This window comes from Anomaloglossus baeobatrachus, chromosome 12, assembly GCF_048569485.1.
Source record: "Anomaloglossus baeobatrachus isolate aAnoBae1 chromosome 12, aAnoBae1.hap1, whole genome shotgun sequence".
Classification (NCBI taxonomy): Eukaryota; Metazoa; Chordata; class Amphibia; order Anura; family Aromobatidae; genus Anomaloglossus; species Anomaloglossus baeobatrachus.
This window is the reverse complement of record NC_134364.1, coordinates 4,642,961-4,665,747: the sequence shown is the minus strand read 5'-3', so window position 1 is coordinate 4,665,747 and position 22,787 is coordinate 4,642,961. Positions and strand designations below refer to the sequence as shown.

Here is a 22,787-nt window from a genome sequence, read left to right as displayed (position 1 = left end):
GGTCTGTTGGGTCCATGTTTCTCCACTCAGGTCTGGCCGTCTGTACTGCTTCTCGTAAAAACTTATTCATACCGTCAATGAATGCATTCACCAATATTTTGATATCAAGGTCGTTTCTTGCACTGTACCCCATGTCTGTCCACTTCAGCTGTAACCTCCCAAAGTACGTCTCTATACTCTCCCCTTTTTGCTGTGTCACGTCAGTCATCAGTACAGACTGCTCTGTTTGTTTCTTTGTAGCCCATCCTTTCAATGCCTCACAGTACGTCATTCCAGACCTCTCAGACTCAACGTCCATGACCCATGATTGCTCCTTCATCATATCAGTATGCGTCTTAATTATGTGTCCCAGCACGTCACCTGCTTTTGCAGTCACCAAACTCTCGAGGTCTGCCCAAGTGCATTTATAAGTCACCTGTATTGTCTGTATTTGCCTGTAAAATGGGAAAGGTTGGTTTTCAGGGTCAGGTAACTGTTTCAACATAGCTAGCTGGTCAGAGGGGCTCCAGGGGTAATATTCCTGTGTCTGTCTGATTCTTGTGACCTTCCTCGGTCGGGATGTATCTGATTTTTTTGTACTGGTCCCAGCGCGTTCTTTCCTTTCCTCACCGTCAGCTTCCTCCGCAAAACTCAATTCCTTCACTACCTCTGTCTCAGTGTCAGCGTCCTCTGTCATCACATGTGATCTGGTTCGAACAGGATTTAGTGCAATCCGCTTAGGGCGAGTAACATTACATGTAGCACAAGTACCTCTCCAGTCTGGGTTTTTCTGACTACAATGTTTACAAGTCCATTCATCTGGTCTGGGTTTCTGCTTATGAGAAGGGGGGGCGGTAGCAGTCACAATTCCTGCTTTTGGTGCATTAAAACATTCATAATACACCTTATCTCCCGCTGTGGTCTCTTTATATCCACAATGCTGCACCTCTTCAGCCACACGACACCATTTATTTACTTGTTGCTCTACCCTCTTGTCTTTTATCCAACCTCTCTTTTCTTCCCTGAATCTGTGCCATTTCTCAACATCCAAACATCCGTACTCTGGCATGTCTGCCTTTTTGAGTATCGGTCTGACATTTTTCACTGCTTCTTTGCCTTCTCTTTCTTGCACTATCTGTTTGGCTGTTTTGGATCCTGCTGGAGCCCCACGCTGCACACTGAACAAGTTGCCCATGGCTTCAACTTATTCCCACACAGCCCACCTTTCTGCAAATGCCCTCTCAGTGTCCCTGAACCTTGTTAACAGGCCACACGTCTCCTGGCAAGTCAGAATGGGCTCTCAAGTGGTAGCAAGAAGGCTCAATCAGCATTCACTCTCACCTGCTACACTTGTAGGGCGTATTGGGAAGGGTTAAAAACACCTCTCACCCAATAGACCAGATGACTAAAGCAGGAAGGACCAGGTGTGATAGTCCTCTCACCTGCTAGACCACCTCCATGTAAGTGGGAAGGCCACACGGCTCTCTAACCCACTTGACCTGATGTGTGCAGTTTGGCTACTCCATGCTGGTCCTTTACAAAGTATTTCAGCAACAAACGTAAGAGTTAAACCAAAACAATTAACAGAGCTGACTTCTCACAGAGGGCAGAAAATCGCGCAGCTGTTCACTTGACCCCTCCCAAAAGAATGTCAGCAGCGCACAGTTTGTTTAGCAAGAGTCTTATCTCGTTCAGATTCAGCTTTCCATAACACAATCCTAATACCCACTGGTATAATACACAATCCCTGCAGAAAATTGAGACCACTTATATACCTTCACAGCACTAATATTCTACTTTACTATAAAACCTTCATCCCCATTTTGAGGGGAAGAAACACACAATATCTCACTATAAGGACAGATCCCAGGACCACTTGTCTTACTCATTCATTGATTCCAGAAGCATAGGTAACAATACACCTTCCAAGGATCAGTTAACCTCACATGCAAATAAAATTATCTAAACCGCTCTTGATACTGATGGGAAAAAATACATATGTCAGGTATCCACTCAAATACTCTATATGGCTATGCCCTGTGACATTTCACAACCGGAACATCTTTTCACAGTCCACAGTATGACATATAACCATTAGACTTATACATACATATTATTTCACCAAGTCTCTTATCACAATTACTTGTCACTTTGTTATTCAGAGGCTTCTCATCAATATACAACAACCTATTGCCTCCCTACTTTATCTAGGCATTAATATGAAACCACTTATGAACACATATCCCTAGACCAGAGTATTGCCACAAAAACACAAAACACAGCAACACAGCAAATGCAATTATACAGAGACTATCCCAAATTCCGTGCTATGCACTCTATGCAATCAGTTAATGGACGGACAACAGATTATCTTATTACTCTATATTTCAACTCTCATTCAGACATGCATGAAAAAAACAATACTCACTGGTGATGCCAGAGTTCTTGAACCGTGTGTACAGCCTTACCCAGAATATTCGGGAAATCAGAGAGAGTGAAATGAAGTGTAAGAATAAAGCTTCTCACCTTGCTGCAGCTGAAATGTCACTGTCTCAAGAGTCCCCAAAACTTCTTCCGAATAGGCTGGTTGGCCACGGCCCCACGTTGGGCGCCAAACTGTTGTAGCTGTTCTGTTTTGTCACAAGTCAGCTTATGGGATCACCAGTGAGGTCCTCTTGAGTTAGGCCTCTTCAGACCTAATCAAGATCGAGCGCTCGGAGAGAAAAGACCAGCATCCATGTGGGCATGATCAATTTCTTCTGTTTATTTCATCAAAGTACAGTTTATTTATACCATTTACAGATCAATGTGATATTGCAAAAGAAAAAGAAAAAAACTTCGAGCTGAACTTTACTAATTGTTCATATGACCTTTAAGTTTTAGCAAAACAAAAATGTAGAGTCATGCATATGAGATAAGAAGAACATTTAGAAACCATAATAATCCTTGAGTCTGTCTCTTATTCCGTAGGCTCCATAATTTCTATGAACTACCATCAGATATACTTACTAATAACAATAAATCTTTAATAAAGAAAAAGAGAAACTATTAACCCTTCTATATCAGTAATGACCCCCAGGCTCTTGTGCCGCGTCCTCTGCGCTCACATCCGGGGGGTTCAGCACCTCTATGTAACGACCCCCAGGCTCTTGTGCCACGTCCTCTGCGCTCACATCCGGATGTTCAGCACCTCTATGTAATGACCCCCAGGCTCTTGTGCCGCATCCTCTGCGCTCACATCCGGGGGGTTCAGCACCTCTATGTAATGACCCCCAGGCTCTTGTGCCGCGTCCTCTGCGCTCACATCCGGATGTTCAGCACCTCTATGTAATGACCCCCAGGCTCTTGTGCCGCATCCTCTGCGCTCACATCCGGATGTTCAGCACCTCTATGTAATGACCCCCAGGCTCTTGTGCCGCATCCTCTGCGCTCACATCCGGATGTTCAGCACCTCTATGTAATGACCCCCAGGCTCTTGTGCCGCGTCCTCTGCGCTCACATCCGGGGGGTTCAGCACCTCTATGTAACGACCCCCAGGCTCTTGTGCCGCGTCCTCTGTGCTCACATCCGGATGTTCAGCACCTCTATGTAATGACCCCCAGGCTCTTGTGCCGCATCCTCTGCGCTCACATCTGGGGGACTCAGCACCTCTATGTAACGACCCCCAGGCTCTTGTGCCGCGTCCTCTGCGCTCACATCCGGGGGGTTCAGCACCTCTATGTAACGACCCCCAGGCTCTTGTGCCGCGTCCTCTGCGCTCACATCCGGATGTTCAGCACCTCTATGTAATGACCCCCAGGCTCTTGTGCCGCATCCTCTGCGCTCACATCTGGGGGACTCAGCACCTCTATGTAACGACCCCCAGGCTCTTGTGCCGCGTCCTCTGCGCTCACATCCGGGGGTTCAGCACCTCTATGTAACGACCCCCAGGCTCTTGTGCCGCGTCCTCTGCGCTCACATCCGGGGGTTCAGCACCTCTATGTAACGACCCCCAGGCTCTTGTGCCGCGTCCTCTGCGCTGGTTTCTGCGGTGCTGTTGGGCGCAGAGGTGACGGCTCACAGCGGTGCGCAGCTTTACACTACAGTTACGCGGTTCTTCTTTCTTCACTTTTGGTGTGACTTCTTCTCTAACATCCTGATGTATGGCGTCCCCCTGATTGAGTGTTTTTTTGTTATTTTCTGTTGTTTGTGCACATAATTAGATTTGTCGTCCCCTCGTGGCAGTTTTTCTGTTGACTTTGCCCAAAGTTATCCAGCTTCAAGAAGCCTCTGTGTGAAATCCGCAACGGAAAGGTGCAGGGAGCGATGACGTGGACTTCTCTTCCCCACATCGGATCTCCTTCACCTTGAAAGGGAACTCCCCAAACTGGTTTTACTCCTGGTTTGAGCCACATTTGCCCCTAAATCTAATCGAGGCTGCTCGATTGCTGACACTGCGGCATGTAAGACTCCTGAGAATCCAGTGTGCAGTGACATCTGGTGACGCTGCGTCGTCTGTAGACCATGGATGAGCTTTATTTTTTGTTGTTTTTTTTTCTCGTTTAAGGAGGAAAAATTAAAGGCGGACGTCCAGAGTGCCCGGTTGTCAGCGTTATCCGCATCCTTGCGGGGGAACAGCAGCTTCTTGTCGAGCTCTCTGCGTTCCGGCTCCAGCTGTAAGTATGCAGCGATGTCCTGAGCTAAGGATTGTCCCATCCCCGGCAGAAGAGACGCATCCGTAGGAAGGATTGTCACGATAGGGAGCAGCATCCGTAGGAAGGATTGTCACGATAGGGAGCAGCATCCGTAGGAAGGATTGTCACGATAGGGAGCAGCATCCGTAGGAAGGATTGTCACGATAGGGAGCAGCATCCGCAGGAAGGATTGTCACGATAGGGAGCAGTATCTGTAGGAAGGATTGTCAGGATAGGGAGCAGCATCTGTAGGAAGGATTGTCACGATAGGGAGCAGTATCTGTAGGAAGGATTGTCACGATAGGGAGCAGCATCTGTAGGAAGGATTGTCACGATAGGGAGCAGCATCTGTAGGAAGGATTGTCACGATAGGGAGCAGCATCTGTAGGAAGGATTGTCACGATAGGGAGCAGCATCTGTAGGATGGATTGTCACGATAGGGAGCAGCATCTGTAGGAAGGATTGTCACGATAGGGAGCAGTATCTGTAGGAAGGATTGTCACGATAGGGAGCAGTGCAGCAGCCCCATGCACTTGCTGTGTGTTTGCGGTGTTTTTCGGGTGCAGTGTTGGTCACCACGCTGTATGCATTTCCTTCCCCAGACAATTATTTTTTTTTTATTTTATTCTGCTGTCCGCACATTGCCGCTGTATTGGGCTGCGTCTTTGTGGTGATCCCAGATATGCAGCAGACAATTGTATCTGGGTTTTGTCTGTGGATTTTGAGCTTTTCCAGGCGATAGATTTCACTTTATAAACGCATTGGTCCCAGACTCTTCAAACATGCATGTGGTTATATATGCGTTTATATATGCGTTTGTGAGCCGCATGAATATGTTCTGTTGTGACCCCAAAGATGCAGCCGTCAGCAGAAAAGTAGCATGCGAGTCTTAGAAACGAAGAGTAGCTTTTCCTTGTATTTTGGTGGTGACCAATAATACAGTATGTAACGTGTGTAAGAGTAAGATAGAAAGGTAACTCAGGATCAGCAATTTATGTACACAGTGACTGCACCAGCAGAATAGTGAGTGCAGCTCTGGAGTATAATACAGGAGGTAACTCAGTATCAGTAATGTATGTAGACAGTGACTGCGCCAGCAGAATAGTGAGTGCAGCTCTGGAGTATAATACAGGAGGTAACTCAGGATCAGCAATTTATGTACACAGTGACTGCACCAGCAGAATAGTGAGTGCAGCTCTGGAGTATAATACAGGAGGTAACTCAGGATCAGTAATGTAATGTATGTACACAGTGACTGCACCAGCAGAATAGTGAGTGCAGCTCTGGAGTATAATGCAGGAGGTAACTCAGGATCAGCAATGTACAGTTAGGTCCAGAAATATTTGGACAGTGACACAAGTTTTGTTATTTTAGCGGTTTACAAAAACATGTTCAGAAATACAATTCTATATATAATATGGGCTGAAAGTGCACACTCCCAGCTGCAATATGAGAGTTTTCACATCCAAATTGGAGAAAGGGTTTAGGAATCATAGCTCTGTAATGCATAGCCTCCTCTTTTTCAAGGGACCAAAAGTAATTGGACAAGGGACTCTAAGGGCTGCAATTAACTCTGAAGGCGTCTCCCTCGTTAACCTGTAATCAATGAAGTAGTTAAAAGGTCTGGGGTTGATTACAGGTGTGTGGTTTTGCATTTGGAAGTTGTTGCTGTGACCAGACAACATGCGGTCTAAGGAACTCTCAATTGAGGTGAAGCAGAACATCCTGAGGCTGAAAAAAAAGAAAAAATCCATCAGAGAGATAGCAGACATGCTTGGAGTAGCAAAATCAACAGTCGGGTACATTCTGAGAAAAAATGAATTGACTGGTGAGCTTGGGAACTCAAAAAGGCCTGGGCGTCCACGGATGACAACAGTGGTGGATGATCGCCGCATACTTTCTTTGGTGAAGAAGAACCCGTTCACAACATCAACTGAAGTCCAGAACACTCTCAGTGAAGTAGGTGTATCTGTCTCTAAGTCAACAGTAAAGAGAAGACTCCATGAAAGTAAATACAAAGGGTTCACATCTAGATGCAAACCATTCATCAATTCCAAAAATAGGCAGGCCAGAGTTAAATTTGCTGAAAAACTCCTCATGAAGCCAGCTCAGTTCTGGAAAAGTATTCTATGGACAGATGAGACCAAGATCAACCTGTACCAGAATGATGGGAAGAAGAAAGACTGGAGAAGAAAGGGAACGGCACATGATCCAAGGCACACCACATCCTCTGTAAAACATGGTGGAGGCAACGTGATGGCATGGGCATGCATGCCTTTCAATGGCACTGGGTCACTTGTGTTTATTGATGACATAACAGCAGACAAGAGTAGCCGGATGAATTCTGAAGTGTACCGGGATATACTTTCAGCCCAGATTCAGCCAAATGCCGCAAAGTTGATCGGACGGCGCTTCATAGTACAGATGGACAATGACCCCAAGCATACAGCCAAAGCTACCCAGGAGTTCATGAGTGCAAAAAAGTGGAACATTCTGCAATGGCCAAGTCAATCACCAGATCTTAACCCAATTGAGCATGCATTTCACTTGCTCAAATCCAGACTTAAGACGGAAAGACCCACAAACAAGCAAGACCTGGAGGCTGCGGCTGTAAAGGCCTGGCAAAGCATTAAGAAGGAGGAAACCCAGCGTTTGGTGATGTCCATGGGTTCCAGACTTAAGGCAGTGATTGCCTCCAAAGCATTCGCAACAAAATATTGAAAATAAACATATTTTGTTTGGGTTTGGTTTATTTGTCCAATTACTTTTGACCTCCTAAAATGTGGAGTGTTTGTAAAGAAATGTGACAATTCCTACAATTTCTATCAGATATTTTTGTTCAAACCTTCAAATTAAACGTTACAATCTGCACTTGAATTCTGTTGTAGAGGTTTCATTTCAAATCCAATGTGGTGGCATGCAGAGCCCAACTCGCCAAAATTGTGTCACTGGCCAAAGATTTCTGGACCTAACTGTATGTACACAGTGACTGCACCAGCAGAATAGTGAGTGCAGCTCAGGAGGTAACTCAGGATCAGTAATGTAATGTATATACACAGTGAATGCAGCTCTGGCTTTTAATGCAGTTAATCCAGGATGTTGGGTCATGAATGTGTCCGGTGTGGGGGGGGGTCTATGTGCAGTCCTGCGGCTCTTGGGGTCTGTTGTTGGGGGTTTGCGCAGTGTTGTGATGAGTTGCTGATTTGTGTGTAATTATTTCCCCCGCTCGGGGTGAGCGTGCTGCACACACAGCCGTTTCCTTTTTCCTCCCAGCAGTGGAGTGAGCGAGTAGAAAGGTCTTTCTGACCCGGTTAGTTAATGAAGTGCTCATTGCAGGCAGGGAAGTACATTCATCCGAGTGCAGATAATCACATCAGGCCACATTCCTGGATCTGTTCCCAGTAGTAGTATTGTGTGTATTGGGTGGGGGGCCGCTCTCTAGGTGGGCTGTATTCCTTGGCTCTCCCGAGTCTCCGATACTGAGTGCGCTCTATGGAGATAGGACATTCCTGACTTTATATCCTGTCAGGTTCTGTTTGGCAGATTAAATGTGGCGTGTCGGGTTTAATTTCCTTTAAGAAGCGTTTGAGTGAATCTGGAGGTCTATAGTGCGGGGTTATCAGCGGGGTACTGGGGTACGGGAGTCCAAACTGCTCCCAGATGCTGTGAAGAGGGATCCTCCTAATAATAAGGAGCTGTGAGTGTCTGCAGTCGGTCTCCGCTGCCTGGGGCTCCGCTATTGGGAGATGACACCTACAGTAAGTGTTAGGCGGTGTTCACACTAATCGTGCGTGTCACAGACCCAGCAGCAATCCTTTTCCTTTAAAGTTTTGCCAACTCAAATTTTTTTCTATTGTGACCTTTGTTTGTTTGTGTTTATTTTGCTTTATCCTTGTTTCTTTTTGTTAACATGGGAGTGGATCCATTACCGGATTGCTGGTTATTTTCCCTTTGACACTAAGGCTAAGGACACACATCCGGCTTTTCTCCCGTTTGTTGGATCCGGTGCGCTTCCGTACAGTGTATACAGTACAGTGGCTGCGCGACAAGCTCCGGTCACATGCTGTCATGTGACCGGAGCATGTGACCAGGAAGTTGCTGCGCAGCCACTGTACTGTATACACTGTATGGGAGCGCACCGGATCCGACAAACGGGAGAAAAGCCGGATGCGTGTCCTTAGCCTCTCCCAAACAACCTGTTCCTTTGCTGAATTGCTATTTCCAGATTCTGGATCCTGTTTCTCAAACCTTATTATTTTTATTTTATTGTTTTTTTACTGGGACATAAATCGTTGTTTTCGGATGTTTTTGCCAGTGTCTCGCTGTAGAAAAATAGCGCTATAGGGTATTGCCAGATAAAACCCCAAGAATATGAAATTAGGTCGACTCACTGCAGGGGTGGTGCCAGTCTCAGATCCTATAATGGCATAGGTACAGAGGTGAAAATAGCTGCAGCCCTGAAGAGTTCAGACAGCTGAGTATGGAGGAAGCGGGAGTGTCACCGCGCTATCACCAGCACTCGGGTAAGGTCCAGATTATTCCATGTCTTTATAGAATTGCCCAGGGTCAGGTCCACGCGTTTCTGAGGTTGCAGCCCCCTTCCCCAGGACATGATGAGGGATGAGCCATATAAATACCCTTGGAGATAAAGGACACAGGACTGCCCTAATGTTCAATCATTGGCGGGATCCTTATCCGAATAAAAAGCGGTAACAGAATGTGACTCAAAGTAATCCAAAATCATATCAGATGGTATTAATGTCAGATTCTATGGTATAGAAGGAGGGCACAAGAAAAAAAATGATTTTAAGCAAATGAAAAGTATTCAAACAAATCCAAAAAATATAAACTGTGAAAAGAAAAAGAACGATGTGCGGTCTAAAGCCCAGGGGATGTGGGAGCAGGACAAAGAGGGAAAACTGTGCGGTGAATAACACGTCGCTATTTCTGTTTTCCAGGTATATGGGAAAAATATTATATTTTTTAATATATTTTATATATTTTTTTGTTTAATTGTTTGTTACCGTTTTTTATTTTGATAAGGATCCTGCCAATGTGTGAAAATTAGGGTGGTCCAGTGTCGTTTATCTCCATGGCTATTTATAGTGGCTCATCCCTCATCTGAATAGATTCTTTGTCATTGCTTGATGTCCTGAGGAAGGGGGCTGCGACCTCCGAAACGCATTGACCTAAACCTGGCAATTCAGTAATGTCAAGGAATAATCTTTCCGTTATCTGTGTGTTGGTGTTAGGGTGATCCGTTTGGATCTGTTCTGATTGCCGACTCCTGGTCATGTGCCTGCATTTTTCCAGGCAAGTCATCACAATGCCGAGGGTTAATGTGTGACGCTCTGCAGCTTGACCTGAGATGATGGCTAATGTGCTGCCCTGTTATTGAATTTTATTATTTTATTTTTTTTGTTTGTCATTTGATTTTTGTGTTTCTTCTAAATTTTCCATTTATTCTTCCACTAATGTGTTTCCAAACCCTAATTTCTACTCACTCCCTCAGGTTGGTGTCACCATACACCTACCGACCTATTAAATCCTGCCAGACAGACTTTTTTTTAATTCCATCAGAAAAGCCAATTCTAATAGACAATGGCGGCAATGTTTCTTCCCATATTCTTTGTGCCATTTTCACAGAAGGTGTCCTTTAAAAATTAGTTATAAGGTTAATTTAAACAAACCGGGGCTCTTAACTGACTGTGGGCTGGGCCTTAGACTGTATCGGTCCTGGTGGTCAGCGCTCTGTAGTCATGTCCTAGACATCACTGCATAGTGGAGCAGGCGATGGCGCAGCTGTGGGAGTGAAGTCATCTGTCAGACACAGCCTGACTCCCCAGAGAGAAGGCCGACCCCAGGTGATTCCTGTTTCTTCTTTTCTATATATAAAGTGCAAAATGATCCCAGTGTAGTAGGAAGCGCTGCCTGTGGCGTTATGAGGGATTGCTGGGTGCAGGAGGGCGCCGGAGCTGCTGGTCCTGGAGGCTGAGTGCCCTCCGCTGAGCAATCTTCAGTAGCCCCTGGTTCTGTGTAAATGGCTTTCATATTGTAATGTCCCCAACCTTTTGTAATGTTGCTTGAATCCCCTCCAAAGCTCATTTCTGATGTTATGTAGAATTAGTTGGTCGGATGTGGGGGGAGGGTAAATTCTTTTTAAATCTTGGTTATGTAATATTGAATTTTAAATGTCCCAATTTTTTTTTTTTGTATTTTGTTTTATTCCTAAAAATGTAAGTTCCAATCCAAATTGGTGTTTGTAGCCCTGTCCCACAATCCAAGCAATACTTATAGTCAATCATTGTTTTAATTGGTATTTTAAGTTTCCTTTATTTTCCCATGGATTTTGTTCCACCTAAACTAATCTTAAATGTATACCCCAGGACTCCTAAAAAGATGGCACTGTTTTGTTTCTGAGAGTATTGGGTTAGGGTTACCATATTTTTCGGACCATAAGACGCACTTTTTTCCCCCCAGATGTTGGGGGAAAGTGGGGGGTGCGTCTTATGGTCTGAATGTAGGGCTGCGGGGAATGAGGGTGCTGTGGTGGCTCGAGTCATCGGGGGCAGGACCAGGCTGCAGTAGCACCTGCCGTGACCACGTGGACCCGCTCATTTAATATGCACACCCATCATCTCTCAGCGCTGACAGGTGGGCTGGGTGATGGGCGAGGGATAAAGAGCCGGCCCATATGATCACCCCTGGCAACTACAGCCTGGAGTGATCATGTTCGGCTGTATTCACTGCCCCCCGTGCATCATCATCAGCGCGGGGTGCAGTGAATCAGTACACTCACCTGTCACCGTTCCCCTGCAGTACCGCAATCTCCTCCTGGCTGCCGGCGGCCGCTGAGTGGAGCCGTCCCCATTCCCCTGTAGCACCGTAATGTCCTCCTATATGTGCTGGCGGCCGCTGAGTGGAGACTAGCGGTGCGCACAGCGATGACGTCATCGCACTGCACACGTGTCCACACGCAGCCGCCGGCAGCCAGGAGGACATTGCGGTGCTGCAGGGGAACGGGGACGGCTCCACTCAGCGGCCGCCGGGAGGAGATTGCGGTACTGCAGGGGAACGGGGACGGCTCCACTCAGCGGGTGCCGGCAGCCAGGAGGAGATCGCGGTACTGCAGGGGAACGGGGACGGCTCCACTCAGCGGCCGCCAGCAGCCAGGAGGAGATCGCGGTACTACAGGGGAATGGGGACGGCTCCACTCAGCGGCGCTGCCGCTGACACATACAGGAGGAGGAGCGATGCTGCAGGGAGTGAGGTGAGTATGAACGTTTATTTTTTTTTATGTGCCACAGGATGCGGGCCGTATACCAGCATGGCGTTGTATAGCAGGATGGGGGTATATTATGAGCAGAATGGGGGTATATTATGAGCAGGATGGGGGTATATTATGAGCAGGATGGGGGTATATTATGAGCAGGATGGGGGTATATTATGAGCAGGATGGGGGTATATTATGAGCAGGATGGGGGTATATTATCAGCAGGATGGGGGTATATTATGAGCAGGATGGGGGTATATTATGAGCAGGATGGGGGTATATTATGAGCAGGATGGGGGTATATTATGAGCAGGATGGGGGTATGAGCAGAATGGGGGTATATTATGAGCAGAATGGGGGTATATTATGAGCAAGGATGCGGGTATATGAGCAGGATTGGGGTATATTATGAGCAAGGATGGGGGTATATACTGTATATACAAGGCATGAGGATCATTACCAGGATGGGGTATCTTAGTAGAGAATTTGGGGACATTACCCCATAACAGTGTCAGCAGCAGATCCTCGCCTCATAACAGTGTGTCATGACTCCATTTTTTGCTTAAAAATTTATTTTCCTATTTTCCTGCTCTAAAACCAGGGTGCGTCTTATAGTCCGAAAAATACGGTAAGTGTTTTAAACTGATCGTGTGAAGTAATTTTGGGTGAGGAATGTAGTTAAATGGCTAGTCTGAAATAGGTTGAAGCCTTTGGCTGACAAATACCTGTGATGTGAATCTGGTGAAGTCAGCAGTAAATGGAGGAACACGGTGTCACCTGCCAACCATACAGTATGTACGGAAAGTATTCAGAACCCTTACATTTTTTTACTCTTTGTTTCATTGCAGCCATTTTTTTATTTGCAAAAATTGTTTGTTTTTCTCATTAATGTGCACTCTTCTCCCCATCCCCCATCTTGACAAAAAAAAATCAAATGTAGAAATGTTTGCAAATTTGTTAACCAAACAAAACTGGAATATCACATGGTCATAAGTATTCAGCCCCTTTCTTCAGTATATCACATGGTCATAAGTATTCAGCCCCCTTTGCTCAGTATATCACATGGTTATAAGTATTCAGCCCCTTTGCTCAGACACTCATATGTAAGTCACATGCTGTCCATTTCCTTGTGATCCTCCTTGAGATGGTTCTGCTCCTTCATTGGAGTCCAGCTGTGTGTAATTACACTGATAGGACGTGATTTGGAAAGGCGCACACCTGTCTATATAAGACCTCACACTGCATGTCACACCAAATGAGGATCATGAGGTCAAAGGAACTGGCCAAGGAGCTCGAGACAGAATTGTGGCAAGGCACAGGTCTGGCCAAGCTTACAAAAGAATTTCTGCAGGACTCAAGGTTCATAAGAGCACAGTGGCCTGCATAATCCTTAAATGGAAGAAGTTTGGGACCCCCAGAACTCTTCCTAGACCTGGCTGTCCAGCCAAACTGAGCAATCGTCGAAGAGCCTTGGTGAGAGGTAAAGAAGAACCCCAAGATCACTGTGGCTGAGCTCCAGAGATACAGTTTGGAGATGGGAGAAAGTTCCACAAAGTCACCTATCACTGCAGACTCCACCTGTCGGGCATTTATGGCAGAGTGGCCCAACAGAAGCAAGACATATGAAAGCCGCATAGAGTTTGTTAAAAAAAAACATGACTGACTCCCAGACTATGAGAAATAAGAATCTCTGGTCTTATGGAACAAAGTATATGTGGTGCAAACCAGGCACTGCTCATCACCTGCCCAATACAATCCCTACAGTGATGCATGGTGGTGGCTGCATCATGTTATGGGGGCAGGGACACAACTGGTAGCAATTGATGGAAAGATGAATGGGGCCAAATACAGAGATATCCTAGAAGAAAAACTCTTCCAGACTGCTCTGGACCTCAGACTTGACCGAAGGTTCACCTTCCAACAAGACAATGACCCTAAGCACACAGCTAAAATAACAAAAGAGCGGCTTCAGAACAAATCTGGACTGAAACCCAATCTCTGGAGAGGCTTGAAAATTGTGTCCACCAACGTTCACCATCCAACCTGATGGAACTGGAGAGGATCTACAAGAAAGAATGGCTGAGGATCCCAAAATCCAGGATCCCAAGAAGACTCATGGCCGTACTAGCTCAAAAGGGAGGGGGCGTCTACTCAATACTGAGCAAAGGGCTGAATACTTATCATAGTATCATAGTTTTTAAGGTTGAAGGGGGACTCTAAAGGCCCCGTCACACTAAGCAACATCGCTAGCCACATCGCTGCTAACGAACAACTTTTGTGACGTTGCTAGCGATGTTGCTGTGTGTGACATCCAGCAACACCCTGGCCCCTGCTGTGAGGTCGTTGGTTGTTGCTGAATGTCCTGGGCCATTTTTTAGTTGTTGCTGTCCCGCTGTGAAGCACAGATCGCTGTGTGTGACAGCGAGACAGCAACAACTAAATGTGCAGGCAGCAGGAGCCGGCTTCTGCGGAGGCTGGTAACCAATGTAAACATCGGGTAACCAAGAAGCCCTGTCCTTGGTTACCCGATATTTACCTTTGTTACCAGCCTCCGCCGCTCTCACTGTCAACGCCGGCTCCTGCTCTGTGCACATGTAGCTGCAGGACACATCGGGTTAATTAACCCGATGTGTGCTGTAACTAGGAGAGCAAGGAGCCAGCGCTAAGCATTGTGCGCTGCTCCCTGCTCTGTGCACATTTAGCTGCAGCACACATCGGGTAATTAACCCCATGTGTGCTGTAGCTAGGAGAGCAGGGAGCCAGCGCTAAGCATTGTGCGCTGCTCCCTGCACATTTAGCTGCAGCACACATTGGGTAATTAACCCCATGTGTGCTGTAGCTAGGAGAGCAGGGAGCCAGCGCTAAGCATTGTGCGCTGCTCCCTGCTCTCTGCACATGTAGCTGCAGCACACATCGGGTAATTAACCCGATGTGTGCTGTACTAGGAGAGCAGGGAGCCAGCGCTCAGTGTGCGCTGCTCCCTGCTCTCTGCACGTGTAGCTGCGTGAGCTGGTAACCAAGGTAAATATCGGGTTGGTTACCCGATATTTACCTTAGTTACCAAGCGCAGCATCTTCCACGCGGCGCTGGTCACTGGTTGCTGGTGAGCTCACCAGCAACTTGTGTAGCCACGCTCCAGCGATCCCTGCCAGGTCAGGTTGCTGGTGGGATCGCTGGAGCGTCGCAGTGTGACATCTCACCAGCAACCTCCTAGCAACTTACCAGCGATCCCTATCGTTGTTGGGATCGCTGGTAAGTTGTTTAGTGTGACTGGACTTTAAGTCCATCTAGTTCACCCCGTAGCCTAACATGTTGATCCAGAGGAAGGCAAAAAAACCCCAATGTGGCAAACAAGTTCCAATGGGGAAAAAAATGTCCTTCCTTCGTCCACATCCGGCAATCAGACTAGTTCCCTGGATCAATACCCTGTCATAAAATCTAATATACATAACTGGTAATATTACATTTTCAAGAAAGGCATCCAGGCTCTGCTTAATGTTAGTAGTGAATCACTCATTACAACATCATGCGGCAGAGAGTTCCATAGTCTCACTGCTCGTACAGTAAAGAATCCTCGTCTGTGATTATGCTTATGCTTAATCATAAATGTTATTTCCTCTACCCAAGTGCATGACCTTACATTTATCTACATTAAACTTCAATTGCCCCTTCTCAGCCCAATCCTCCAATTTACATAAATCTCCCTGTAATATAAAATTATCCTCCTCTGTATTGATTACCCTGCAGAGTTTAGTATCATCTGCAAATATTGAAATTCTACTCCGCATGCCCCCAACAAGGTCATTTATAAATATGTTGAAAAGAATCGGGCCCAATACTGACCCCTGTGGTACCCCACTATGAACTGAGACCCAGTCCGAGTACGAGTAGTTATGACCATGTGATCTTTCTGTTTATCTTGTTTAATAATTAGCCAAAAAAAAAATTTTTTTTTTGTTTATCAAGATGGGGGATGGGGTGCAGAGTGTGTATTATTTTGATATTTTTTTTGTTATTAATTTACCAAATGGCTGTAATGAGACAATGAGTGCAAAATTTAAAGGGGTCTGAATAATTAACGTACTCATTCATTCTGTTCTGCAGTTAGAGGTCACCATATTTAGGCTACACATCCATTACCTCAATTCCGGACAAAATTGTAAGGGGTTATTTTTTGTATTTTTTTTTAAGTAAGGAGAAACCCCCGACCACAGCAAGACCCCATTGGTGTAAAAATTAATTCAAGTAATAAAATGGGTGTGTCATTGTGAGTTTCCAAGAAGCTTCCAAGGGGATGTGCAGACAGACTGGCACCTGGGTACAAATCATTTACATTGGGTGTGCGTAGCTCCCACAAATCTGCGAGGCATATCTTTGGGCTCAGGGCAGTGGCTGGACATAATCCTTATTTTGCCTTAATTGTGGGTTATGTGTATCAGCCTATAATTCTTATCCAGCTGCCAGAAGACACTAGCCACATCATGTTTCCTAGTTATGGCTAGCTGAAATCATAACAGGAAAGATGATGTTAATATGCTCCGTGTGGGATGCTCAGAGGCAAAGATAACCGGTACGGTGCCTTTTCCTCATTCTCTAGAACCTGAGGTAGGTATATCCCATCTGCCCAGCCTTGTCCTAGTTCACCAGGTAGGTGGTATGTGGGAGATGTATTTGGGTTTTTTTTCCCCAAAGTGGACCTTTTGGTTGTGTTTTTGCTGAGATGTCACATGCACTAAATGTGTGTGGAGTCCCCAGAAAACTAGTGGCTCCACAGCGCCTCCCTGTGCCGAGCCCGCACCAGGCCTATTTCCAAGGAAACCGGTAACTGATTCATATGTGCATCTGTTTGCACCTATATTGTGTCTATACATTTCTGACCATAATGTTTGTAAATTGTTCATGTGTATATATAGTAATAATAATAATAATAATAATATAAGATAAGTGTTATCTAGTTAGCCTGTAAGGTGATGTTTTGGTTTTTTTTGTTTTTTTTTTGTTATTTGGGTTTTTTTTTTTTTAATCTCGATCCACAAATCCCACGTCCGTGTTCTTGGTTTAGTATTGCATGCTACCTGGGTTGGTTTGTGGCCTGATATAGTTCTGCTACTGAACCCGGATTAAGGAACTGGTGGCAGACTACCTAGCTGGCTGGGCCCTGCTTGACTGGGGCTAGTGAAGGGTGTGTAGGCCTGCGTGGGTTGTGAGTGTTGCCTTGGAGGTTGTGCTAGCCACTTTGTTTCCCTCCCTGTGTCTGCGTGGCCAGGGGATGTCAGTGTAACATTGTGACAAGTTGCCCTTCTGTACTCCTTGGAGTGTGGCATGTAACGTGTTTGGGGAAGTGATGAGGCTGTATTGTGCGGCTCTGATGTTTTGCATATGTCACGGTGAGGCTTGCGATGTGCGGTTTCATGGCAGGCAGTTGTAGTTTTTCTTGGAGATAAGTGAGGTGTCCTCAGTGGCTGTCCAATGTGGCGTCTGTGCGGCGGGTTTAGTGAGACAGGTTCAGAGAGGTTTGTGACCGTGCATTATACCTTGGGGCGTCTGTGCGGTGGGTTTAGTGAGATAGGTTCAGAGAGGTTTGTGACCATGCATTATACCTTAGGGCGTCTGTGCGGCGGGTTTAGTGAGATAGGTTCAGAGAGGTTTGTGACCGTGCATTATACCTTGGGGCGTCTGTGCGGCGGGTTTAGTGAGATAGGTTCAGAGAGGTTTGTGACCGTGCATTATACCTTGGGGCGTCTGTGCGGCGGGTTTAGTGAGATAGGTTCAGAGAGGTTTGTGACCGTGCATTATACCTTGGGGCGTCTGTGCGGCGGGTTTAGTGAGACAGGTTCAGAGAGGTTTGTGACCGTGCATTATACCTTGGGGCGTCTGTGCGGCGGGTTTAGTGAGACAGGTTCAGAGAGGTTTGTAACCGTGCATTATCCCTTAGGGCTTGGGCACATGATCAGGACTTGCTGCCTCCTGGACTCAGTGGGTCCTGACCAGAGGGGCCACGAGACTCCTCCGCAGGAGACTGCAGCAGCTTTTGCCCATGATCAGGGTTTGGTTCTCAGTGGTCTTTTGTTATGGAGGACACTTGTGATTCTGCGGCAAACAATTGATATGCTGCTGCTTGGAAAGTGGCTCCGGGTCAGTGTTTGCTGTGGATAAATAAGCACAGTGGGCATGGGTTTTTTTTTTTAATCCCATCCACTATGCTTGTACTTTATTGACATAGCTGAAGCATGCTGCTTCCCAAATGGTGTGAATACTGATTGTGTGCATTTACTTTAATTCAAGGGGCTGCTGATAAGTTTTTGGCTTTAGGGGTGCTTCACACACAGCGAGCTCGCTGCCGAGATCGCTGCTGAGTCACGCTTTTTGTGACGCAGCAGTGACCTCATTAGCGATCTCGCTGTGTGTGACACTGAGCAGCGATCTGGCCCCTGCTGCGAGATCGCTGCTCGTTACACACAGCCCTGGTTCGTTTTCTTCAAAGCCGCTCTCCCGCTGTGACACACAGATCGCTGTGTGTGACAGCGAGAGAGCGACAAATGAAGCGAGCAGGGAGCAGGAGCCGGCGTCTGACAGCTGAGGTAAGCTTGTAACCAAGATAAACATCGGGTAACCAAGGTGGTTACCCGATATTTACCTTAGTTACCAGCCTCTGCAGCTCTCACGCTGCCTGTGCTGCCGGCTCTCTGCACATGTAGCTGCTGTACACATCGGGTTAATTAACCCGATGTGTACAGCAGCTAGGAGAGCAAGGAGCCAGCGCTAAGCAGTGTGCGCGGCTCCCTGCTCTCTGCACATGTAGCTGCATTACACATCGGGTTAATTAACCCGATGTGTACAGCAGCTAGGAGAGCAAGGAGCCAGCGCTCAGTGTGCGCGGCTCCCTGCTCTCTGCACATGTAGCTGCATTACACATCGGGTTAATTAACCCGATGTGTACAGCAGCTAGGAGAGCAAGGAGCCAGCGCTCAGTGTGCGCGGCTCCCTGCACACAGCGCTGGTAACTAATGTAAACATCGGGTAACCAAACCCGATGTTTACCTTAGTTACCAGTCTCTGCAGCTTCCAGTCGGCGGCTCCGTGCAAGCGCAGCGTCGCTTGCACGTCGCTGCTGGCTGGGGGCTGTTCAGTGGTCGCTGGTGAGATCTGCCTGTTTGACAGCTCACCAGCGACCATGTAGCGATGCAGCAGCGATCCTGACCAGGTCAGATCGCTGGTCGGATCGCTGCTGCATCGCTAAGTGTGAAGGTACCCTTACCCAGAAAGACATGAGCTAGGATGATGATACTTTCCATTTCTTCCACACACTCTCCACTGATAACAACACACTTCTTATGCGGGCGTCACACGAGACTATCCATTGTGCAATATGTCATCGGGGTCACGGTTTCCGTGACTCACATCTGGCATCATTTGCGACGTCGTTTCGTGTGACACCTCTGAGCATCTCAGAATGATCACAAATCTGTTACAAATAGTGTATCGTTTACACGTAGTTTATTTTTAAAAAATCGTTTATTCTTCACTGCGCCGGTTGTTCATCATACCCGGGGTAGCACACATCGCGCCGTGTGACACCCCAGGAACGATGAACACCGCTTACTTGCGTCCTGCGGCTCCCGCCGGCTATGCGGAAGGAAGGAGGTGGGCGGGATGTTTACGTCCTACTCATCTCCGCCCTTCCGCTTCTATTGGCCGGCCGCTGTGTGACGTCGCTGTGACGCCGAACGTCCCTCCCCCTTCAGGAAGTGGATGTTCACCGCCCACAGCGACGTCGCTCAGCAGGTAAGTACGTGTGACGGGGGTTTAACGACTTTGTGTGCCACGGGCAACTAATTGCCCGTGACGCACAAACGACGGGGGCGGGTACGATCGCTCGATAGATCGTATCGTGTGACGCCCGCATAACATTGGTATTCCAAGTTGTGTAAGCCTAGTAAAAAGAAGGATTACAGTTATGCCTGAAATCAGGCATCTATAGCAGCCATGGCATCAGAAATTGTGTGAAATTTGGTACCTTGAGGTGTTTTTTCAGGTTTTGAAATAGATGCTAGGTGGGGGGTGTGACGACATGGACTCTCATGGGTTAAAGTTTCTTAACATTCAGCCAGACTATTGTTCTTATGTGTGCTAAGTCATGTTTGCTTAGCTATTACTCTCCAGACTTTTCCAGTAATCCACCAGGGGTTGATGAAGGTTGATGGATCCAGTCTAAGCTCTTTGGAGCTGACTAGAGGATCAGGATACCTTATGGCTTCAATCTAGGGGCTCTGGTTCCGGTTGGAGACCATATCCACAGCCTAGGGATTTCGACCCCAGCTGCCAGGATTGTAACATCAAACCAGGACTACCTAAGGAGGACACTCAGGTTGGGACAGTTCAGTCACCTGTTACAGACTTTGCAGACCTCACACAGCTTCCTGAATCTGGCATTATTCCTTTCTCGGTGGGTGCCCGCCAAAAGCGGGGTGCTGCTGGACTGGAGTAAGCGGCCCTGGAAGCTCTGAGGCATGGACATTCTAAATCCCTGGTGAGCCAGCGGAAGGGTGAGACTCTGTTGCCTGTTACATGTGTGTTTTGCTGGTTATGTGCCGTTAATTGTTTGGGGATCCAATAAAGTCTAATTATTGTGGTTCCCTCACCCTGTGTTGTCTGAGTAGTGTTACGCCCACGGTTAAGGAGGCCGGCGTTCAGTTGGGATGAGCCCTGAGCCACGCTGTCTTTCTAAAGGCGGCGGGTTTTAGTGGACGAGAGCACCCACTGAGCCCCGTGTCTCCACAGGGGGAGGGGGCAAGATCTGGTGAATTAGGTGGGTGGTTAACCAGCTCTGCCAGTTTTACCATGGTCGCTTGTGCAGTGTGAGCAGAGGTGTTGTCTTGGATGAACAAGATTCCTTTGGACAGCTTGCGTCTCCCTTTAACCTTCAGAGCTACCTTCATTTGGTCCAAAATTTCAAAGTAATAGTTTGCATTGATGGTGGAACCCTTTTGAAGGTAGTCCACTAGCAGCACACCCTCCTTATGCCAGAACACAGACGCCATCACCTTAGGCTGGCTGATTTTTGCCCCCTGAACGTCTTTGGACGAGGAGAACCACTGTGCCTCCACTCTTTTGACTGTTCTTTTTTTCTGGGTCATACAAATAAATCCAGGTCTCATTTATAGTAAATGGTTGATCCAGGAAGTTCTTATCAGTCCGGAAACGCTGACAAATAGACTGGGAGGTTGTCACTCGCAGCTTCTCTTATCTGTTGTTAGACATTTGGGGACCCACTTTGCAGATCGCTTCCTCATGTCCAAATGTTCATGGATAATGACACAAACATGTTCCTGGGAAATCCCCATAGTATCATAGTTTTTAAGGTTGAAGGGAGACTCTAAGTCCATCTAGTTCAACCCGTAGCCTAACAGGTTGATCCAGAGGAAGGCAAAAACCCCCAATGTGGCAAACAAGTTCCAATGGGGAAAAAATTTCCTTCCTGACTCCACATCCGGCAATCAGACTAGTTCCCTGGATCAATACCCTGTCATAAAATCTAATATACATAACTGGTAATATTACATTTTTCAAGAAAGGCGTCCAGGCTCTGCTTAATGTTCGTAGTGACTCCCTCATTACAACATCATGCGGCAGAGAGTTCCATAGTCTCACTGCTCGTACAGTAAAGAATCCTCGTCTGTGATTATGATTAAACCTTCTTTCCTCAAGACGTAGCGGATGCCCCCGTGTTCCAGTCGCAGGCCTAGGTGTAAAAAGATCTTTGTAAAGGTCTCTGTACTGTCCCCTCATATATTTATACATTGTGATTACATCCCCCCTAAGCCTTCGTTTTTCCTGTCTTGGTATTGCAGCCCACCCATTCCTCTAATAATCTTGGTGGTCTTCTCTGCACCCTCTCCAGTTCAGCTATTTCCTTCTTATATACTGTGTACAATTCTGGTCACCGATATATAAGTGCGGTCGCACTAGTGACTTGTACAGAGGTAGAACTATATTTTTTTCATGAACACTTCTACCTCTTTTAATACATCCCATTATTTTATTAGCCCTGGCAGCAGCTGCCTGACACTGTCCACTAAAGTGAAGTTTACCATCCACCCATACACCCAAGTCTTTTTCTGTGTCTGTTTTACCCAGTGTTCTACAATTAAGTACATAATCATAAATGTTATTTCCTCTACCCAAGTGCATGACCTTACATTTATCTACATTAAACTTCAATTGCCCCTTCTCAGCCCAATCCTCCAATTTACATAAATCTCCCTGTAATATAAAATTATCCTCCTCTGTATTGATTACCCTGCAGAGTTTAGTATCATCTGCAAATATTGAAATTCTACTCCGCATGCCCCCAACAAGGTCATTTATAAATATGTTGAAAAGAAGCGGGCCCAATACTGACCCCTGTGGTACCCCACTATGAACTGAGACCCAGTCCGAGTACGTACCATTAATAACCACCCCTTGTTTCCTATCACTGAGCCAGTTTTTAACCCAGTTACACATATTTTCCCCTATCCCCATTATTCTCATTTTATGTACCAACCTTTATTCTCATTTTATGTACCAACCATGATGTCTGTAATTGCTGTTGATGAATTTTTTGGATTCTCCAGTATGAGGTTGTGCGCAGCATCGACGATCAACAACCACTCTCGGACATCCAGCACGAGGCTCATCATTGGGGCTGAAGCGGCCTGTTTTAAATTTGATAACCCAGTTCTTACCTGTGGAATATGAAGGGCATTGATCCCCCAATGTCTGCGACATATCACCATGAATATCCGCTGCGGACTTTCCTTGCAGAAACAAGAATTGTATTCCTCCTCTGCTCTCAGTTGCTGTGAAAATCGCACTAGACC

General features: G+C 46.7%; 1 protein-coding gene across 1 annotated transcript in view; it reads left to right on the top strand.

Moving 5' to 3' along the window:
- Nucleotides 1–22,787, top strand: part of CEP128 (centrosomal protein 128) — a 231,396-nt gene that overhangs the window by 202,922 nt on the left and 5,687 nt on the right. The window contains exon 24 of the mRNA XM_075330946.1: nt 4,526–4,634. Within this exon, the coding sequence (XP_075187061.1) occupies nt 4,526–4,634 (109 nt within the window). The remainder of the gene's footprint in view (nt 1–4,525; nt 4,635–22,787) is intronic.